General features: G+C 33.7%; 1 protein-coding gene across 2 annotated transcripts in view; it reads left to right on the top strand.

The window, feature by feature from the left end:
- Window positions 1-7246, top strand: part of LOC119832637 (sodium-dependent nutrient amino acid transporter 1-like) — a 13499-nt gene extending 6253 nt beyond the window's left edge. The window contains exons 1-12 of one of the 2 annotated variants that reach the window (XM_038356327.1): window positions 177-850; window positions 1200-1413; window positions 1658-1701; window positions 2930-3077; window positions 3252-3330; window positions 3839-3942; window positions 4224-4410; window positions 4913-5089; window positions 5200-5299; window positions 5476-5655; window positions 6048-6142; window positions 6227-7246. In XM_038356327.1, the coding sequence (XP_038212255.1) occupies window positions 562-850; window positions 1200-1413; window positions 1658-1701; window positions 2930-3077; window positions 3252-3330; window positions 3839-3942; window positions 4224-4410; window positions 4913-5089; window positions 5200-5299; window positions 5476-5655; window positions 6048-6142; window positions 6227-6400 (1791 nt within the window). In that variant the 5' untranslated portion in view covers window positions 177-561 and the 3' untranslated portion in view covers window positions 6401-7246. Of the gene's footprint in view, window positions 1-176; window positions 851-1199; window positions 1414-1657; window positions 1702-2929; window positions 3078-3251; window positions 3331-3838; window positions 3943-4223; window positions 4411-4912; window positions 5090-5199; window positions 5300-5475; window positions 5656-6047; window positions 6143-6226 lie in introns of those variants that run through there. The other variant, XM_038356328.1, reaches the window with a different exon arrangement.
- Window positions 7247-7252: the final 6 nt, after the last annotated feature.

Below are 7252 nucleotides of genomic sequence, written 5' to 3'. Positions count from 1 at the left end.
TGACAGATTCGAAATTCAAATGTAATATTTTTTTATAATTAAGTGTAACAGTATTTATGGCCAGACTAAGTATAAGATAGTCTGTGATACTAAGTAATAATAAACACTATATTTCTTCGTATACTTATATTATTTATGCTTATATAACAGAAAAATAAAAATTATATGATAAGATTGTAAATATTATTTTATATTGCACTTCTTCCTTTGTACAGCGGATTAGATTATAAGTACCTGTATTTACATAATAAGTTATTTCAGTTATATTATATCATGTTCGAAAATTTTTAAGTACATGTTTGGATGTATTTTGTAACTGTTTCGTGCCACCGAATGTATATTTAAGATAGTAGGCAAAGATGTAGTATATGTTTTGTATTAGAAACAGAGATAAACAATATAAATACTAGTTTTTGGCTGTGGTTCCGGCAGCGGGTGAAACCGCATAAAACAGATAGCCATCCATAAGTTTAGCATTATAAATCTTTCGACAATGTCGGCTATCATAAAGGATGAACTCTCCGATATTTTATAACCTTTCAATATATGTGAACATTTATTATGATTATGATTTTTATGGAGGATGTGGAGGTGGATGAAGAACCCGAACGTGCCATGTGGGGAAATCAAATCGAGTTTCTCATGTCATGTATTGCCACTTCTGTGGGTCTGGGAAACGTTTGGCGGTTTCCCTTTGTCGCTTATCAAAATGGAGGAGGCGCATTCCTCATCCCATACATCATTGTACTTATCTTAGTGGGAAAACCCATGTACTACTTGGAAGGTGTTTTGGGACAATTCAGTTCAAGGAATTCGGTAAAAATTTGGTCCATGTCACCTGGTATGAAAGGTTCGTGTTATTTGTAATTGCTATAAATTGTAAATTTAAAAATGTCAAAATGTACATACATACATATGTATGAAATAAATAAATAAATTAAAATTCGAATTAAATTAATAAAATTAAGAAAAATTAAAGATTAATTAGTTATTATTGTCATTAAAATCCATTCACCATAAGTATTTCGTATTAAAATAGTTAATCCACAATTATTTTAATGAGATCCGAATGTTTGTATAGCGTTTATGTATTCGGCATCAAACTCCTAATTAGCTCATTCATTAATATTGTAGCCAAAATTGCCAGATGAACTCTCAGTAACATATTTTAATTAAATGGTTGTTATTGTATCTAATAGGTACTGGATACGCTCAAGCCCTGGGATGTGGATACATTCTCTCGTACTACGTATCTATCATCGCTTTATGTTTGTATTATTTATCTATGAGCTTCCAATCTACACTTCCTTGGGCTGTGTGTGATCCGTCCTGGGAAAACTGTGTGCCATCAGGCCAAACGGAGAATATTGATCACACTATCAATGGAACTAGCAGCGCTGAGCTTTACTTTACGTAAGATTACTTATATAATTTTAACAAAACATTATAATACCAAAGTTCGCAAAAACGAAATAAATCGTCTATCCAATTATTTTTTTGGGTTTGTTCCTCGATAACTGTTAATTTTAAACCGATTAATTTTGTGTTTGATAGGAAAAACCGGTAGCTTCTCTCCTTGGAATAGCGGTGACATTATTTATAGAAAAGAATTATTGTTTTGCATATTGCATATTCATTATTTCTCTTTATATTTTAGGCGTACAGTTCTTCAGCAAAGCGATGGCATCGAAGGTGGTCTGGGTTTGTATTTTATTTCTATTAGTAATTTGAATTTTATTAAATGTCTTCTTAGTCCATGTAAAGTTACATTAATTGCGTTGCGTTTCTCAGAAGTCGCATTTTTTTATACGAAGAGTTCATCGACAAACAAAGAAGAACAATTATTATATAGTAATTTTATTTTATAATTAAAAAAATCTCAATAACTTTAACTTATTTCTACTTTAGGTATATCAAGTAAATAAAAATTGCGTGCCCTGAGAAATGCATGCCAAGACCCAAAATAGTTAAATTTCAATGGACTTTATAATATGTCACCGTTAGATTGTAAAGATCGTTAGATTACAATCTATCTAGCGAGATTGTAAACTATCGATAGATTGTGAACCGTATCATTATGATTGCAATTTGACTCATTATTCTTCGCTATATTGTAATCTACCGAAGTGAAACCGTTAAATTACAATCTGTCCCGCGTCAAATTGTCAACTGTCTGCAAGTTCTTCCTGATTGGTCGGTCTCATTGTTATTTAATGAGGTTACTTAAGTTCACAAGCATCAAAATATTAAAACGTACGTACGATTCATATAATTTAGGTTATGTTGCGAAACAAACACTAATTCGTTGATTTGTCATTCAAACTGCTTTTCTTGGGTTAGACATAGATAATTTTTTAGGTTCACAACAGTTTTATATATGTAAGCTATTCGAAAGATATAAGTTATTTTGAAGACAAAATCAATTTATAATCACGAAAACATAGTTGTTTACATTCGACAACTAACGAAATAACAAACAAATATGGCGTGTGGCCGGTGTGACGGGGGCACATCCCGTTCAACCAATCAGAGCGCGAGTTGCATTCCGTCCTACGCCGGTTCACAATTTGACCGCTTCCCATCGATAGATTACAATCAAGCGAAAAATGATGCGTTAAATTGCAATCATAATGATACGATTCACAATGTATCGATAGTTTACAATCTTACTAGATAGATTGTAATATAACGATGTTTACAATCTTACGGTGACATATATACCACATATTATGTTGCTTGCGAAAAATGTATTAGAACGCGTTTTCCTTAGTTAGACCCAGTTTCAATAAGTTCATCGTCGGCAATAGAGCTGGTGGGTCGTCTGATAGTAAGCGCCACCACCGCCCGTGACCATTTGGAGAAGCGTGCTCGACTACTTCATACAATATACATATTTACAGTATGATTTATAAAGACAAATTTGTTTTAGGTTTACCTATATGGTATTTAACTTTATGCCTACTTGCGTCGTGGTTTATAATTTTTGTCATCGTTTCGCGCGGTGTGAAGAGTTCAGGCAAGGCTTCGTACTTCCTGGCGCTGTTCCCCTACGTCATCATGATTATCTTGCTCATCAGGTTTACAAACTATCTGCCTAATATTTGTTAACTTATATCTACAAATAAAGATTATAAATGAATCGACTTGCATGTGCTTAGGCTTTTTGATTCTTTTTAATTACAATTATGTTCATTATTATATGATTGAATAGGTTACTATACTCTAAAAACAACTCTTTGTTATGTTTTTAGCACAGTACTTTTGCCCGGTTCGGGTACTGGTATCTTATACTTCATTACTCCACAATGGGACAAGCTTTTGGAATTGAACGTAAGTAGATAGGTACTAATGCTTTTTTTTCTAATGAGGTATATGTTGGTCTAAACAAATGACTATAAAAAAAAACTTTGAAATAAATTCCCCACATAATAGTCATAAATTTATAAGCTCAAGAAGGCTTACATTAAAATTTAAATCGTTAAGCGAATATTTATTATAACTGCAATGATTGTATTTTTAAAATGCAGTGGTGGCTCAGTGGTGAGAACCTCGGACTTAAAAACCGGTAAGTCGGGGTTCAACACCAGGCGAGCGTGCAGGAAATAAATTGATTTTTCAATTTATCTGCACATGTGGATAACATCACACTTCTTAAAAAGGGGAAGGAAAACATCGTGAGGAAACCGGTATGTCCAAAAATCAAAAGTTCAACGACATGTGTCATCTGCCAACCCGCAATTGGCCAGCGTGGTGGATTATGGCCTGAACCCCTCATAGGAGGCCTGTATCCCAGCAGTGGGAATATATATAGGCTGATGATGATGATTGTATTTAACAGGTGTGGTATTCAGCGGTGACGCAGGTATTCTTCTCGTTGTCAGTGTGTACCGGAGCTATTATCATGTTCTCTTCATACAATGGCTTCAAACAAAACGTTTATAGGTAAGAAAAACAGTTTGTGTACACAATTAAACAACGAATTACAAACATCTTTACCTTCTCCTTATGAATTGTATAATATGTAAAATATCAAAGATATTGTTCAAGTTAGGAAAGTATTAATACTATATTGGAGTATCAAAATTTTATGTATGTCACAGGAAATTCCCAAGGGAATAAGGTATTTCGCCACGGTTAAAGGCGCCTCATACAAAAAAATAACATACCCTCTATTCACTGTGTTTCACACTTTTGCATTCGAATTTAATAATGGATTTTTTTAGGGACGCCATGATTGTTACGACCCTGGACACGTTCACAAGTTTATTATCTGGTATTACCATCTTCGGTATTCTTGGCAACTTGGCGTATGTTCTAGAAAGAGAAGTGGAAGATGTTGTTGGTTCAGGCGGTACTGGTCTTGCATTCGTTTCCTACCCTGATGCTATTGCTAAGACGTTCCAACCACAGGTAATATATTTATTAATTAAATTCATTACTTACTACGTTTAACGAAAAGGTTGCACATTTACAAAAAAAATGAAAAAGGGGCTATATAGTGTTATAGAAATGCATTTGTAGATTGTATAATCTTTTTACGCAGTGGTGGCTCAGTGGTGAGAACCTCGACTTCGAAATCGATAAGTCGGGGTTCGAGACCGAGCGGAGCGTGCAGAAAATAAATTGATTTTTCAATTTATCTGCACATGTGGATAACATCACCACTGCTTGAAACGGTGAAGGAAAACATCGTGAGGAAACCTGCATGTCCAAGAATCAAAAGTTCGACGACATGTGACATCTGCCAACCCGCACTTGGCCAGCGTGGTGGATTATGGCCTGAACCCTCATAGGAGGCCTGTGTGGCTGATGATGAATAATCTTTTTGCGATCTAAATAATATGATAGGTCGAATTCCATGTTAGAATTCATAGTTTTTCGTGAATTAATCGTTGATTTAACTTTATTTCAGTTATTCTCAGTATTATTCTTCGTTATGATGTTGGTCCTAGGAGTGGGCTCTGCAGTAGCTCTTCTATCAACGATCAACACAGTGTTAATGGACTCTTTCCCACGAGTGCGCACAATCTACATGTCTGCTATCTGCTGTACATGTGGTTTTGCAATTGGACTTGTTTATGTTACGCCGGTTAGTTTACCTATATTATCTTTATTTAATTTAATAGAAAACTCTCTGTAAAATGGGAATTAATTCATGTCTGCTGCCTTCTTTATTTCTCAAGATTAAATTGGTTACAGGGGGGTCAATACATTTTGGAGCTGGTCGATTACTACGGTGGTACATTCCTTGTTCTGTTCTGCGCTATCGCAGAAATCGTTGGAGTATTTTGGATTTATGGTAACTATTATATTTTTATTTAATATTTATCGTATATAGAGTAATTTTGGAAAATATTCAATATTTTATTTATAGGATGAAAATCATTTATAAACGTAAATATTCAAAGAATAAAAAAACCATGAGACGAGTTTTAGACGTCATATTTTATTTTTTCAAACGTCTAAAATTTTCAGGTTTGGAAAACGTTTGCTTGGATATTGAATACATGCTTGGAATAAGAACATCGGTCTACTGGCGGTTTTGCTGGGGAATTATCACTCCTGCTATTCTGATCACCGTATTTATTTATGCATTGGTATCGGTTGAAGCACTCGTCTTTGGTTGTTGTTACTATTATCCTACTGCTGGTTATGGTGAGTTTTAGAGTAACCACGCGTACCCAAAGGGTTAAACGCCATGCCCTTTTACTAAGACTTTGATTTCTGTCTGTCTCTCCGTCCGTCTGTCACCAGGCTGTATCTGAAGATAAATCGTGATATACGGACAGCTAAAATTTTCAGAAATAATGTCTTTCTGTTGCTGTTGTCGAGGTTAAGCGATGGTTGGCGCGGTCATAAATTGGAAGGGCTATAAATTTTTTGCAGAACTGCTCTTTATCTTATTTTTATTGAAACCTTAGTGACCCATTGTGTGTCCGATTTGCGATTGACTTTTTTTTCTTTATAATATGGTATATGACCTACATACGAGGTATACATCTCCAATTTAATTTATTTTGCAATACTTATTCATAATTATTTTTCAGTTTCGGGTTACATGATGCTCCTCGTTGGTATATTGTTTGTACCGGTGTTTCTATTTATCGCATTATATAAATATAAAACTGGAAACCTACTTGAGGTGTGTATCTTTTTCGTTTGTCTTTGTGACTGATTATATCTAGTCATGTATAAAGGAAAGTGTTAACGTTCAATTATTTCACAGACCTTGAAGCGTACATTCAGTCCAAAGTCGAGTTGGGGTCCACGTTCGGCGAGTGATAAGCGAGGATGGATTCAATTTAAAACTGACGCTAAATCCGCTAGGCGCGAACAAAGAACGTCGTGGGGTCGTCATATATGGCTCAGTTTATCCGGTGGATATAAAAGGCCCTTATAATTATAAGTCAAACACAAAATAGTACAAAACATTATTTATAAGCAAATATTAAAAAAAATGTAGATATAATGTAATAAAACGTAGTATTACTAACGTACTAACTATTTACTAATTTGTGAAATTACTAAAGTTTTGTATATTAAAAATATGTACTAGCACCATTACCAAGTCTCACCAAAAGTTGGTATTGATTCATTAATTAATTTATTTATGCCATTTCTTTTAGTTTAATATTATAAATTATAATGACTTATGGATTTTGCATAAAACCCTACTCAGCAGTCTGGGACATATTTTGACATTTTGCGGGTTTTTGCTTTAAATATGCCTAAATTTTTAGAGTAAACGTCAATAGTTCCTGCCCAAAAACTTCCATCAGTGAATACATTTACTGAGCCACATTAAATTGTCTAAATAATAATTAGGATTATAACCCTACCTATCAACGTAAATTATGTTTGTATGGTATACGAATAGGATAGTCAAATAAATAAGATTTGAATTTCATAATGCATGCATTTATAAAACTTTAACTAATTTATTCACACTGGTATTGATTCGTAGTTATAGATTATGTTAAGTTCATGATATAATAATATTTTAATAATGTGTATATATTTTATTCTTATTTCTTGTACTTACTTGTTCAAATTGATATTACTAAAATGTGATATAAGAATATTTTTCATACCTAATTGTAAGTTTTAATTTTAATGGGCGTCTGAAAATCAGCGTTGTCTGATGCTCTCGAGTATTGGGCAGCAATAGCTGAGTCGCAGGCTTTTCCTTCTCTAGAGATATGTAACTTGAATTGTATTTTATATCAATAATGTTTGAAGCAATAAACGACTT

This window comes from Zerene cesonia, chromosome 15 (assembly GCF_012273895.1).
Source record: "Zerene cesonia ecotype Mississippi chromosome 15, Zerene_cesonia_1.1, whole genome shotgun sequence".
Lineage (NCBI taxonomy): Eukaryota > Metazoa > Arthropoda > Insecta > Lepidoptera > Pieridae > Zerene > Zerene cesonia.
Note: the sequence above shows the minus strand (reverse complement) of the source record. Positions and strands in the feature narration are given on the sequence as shown.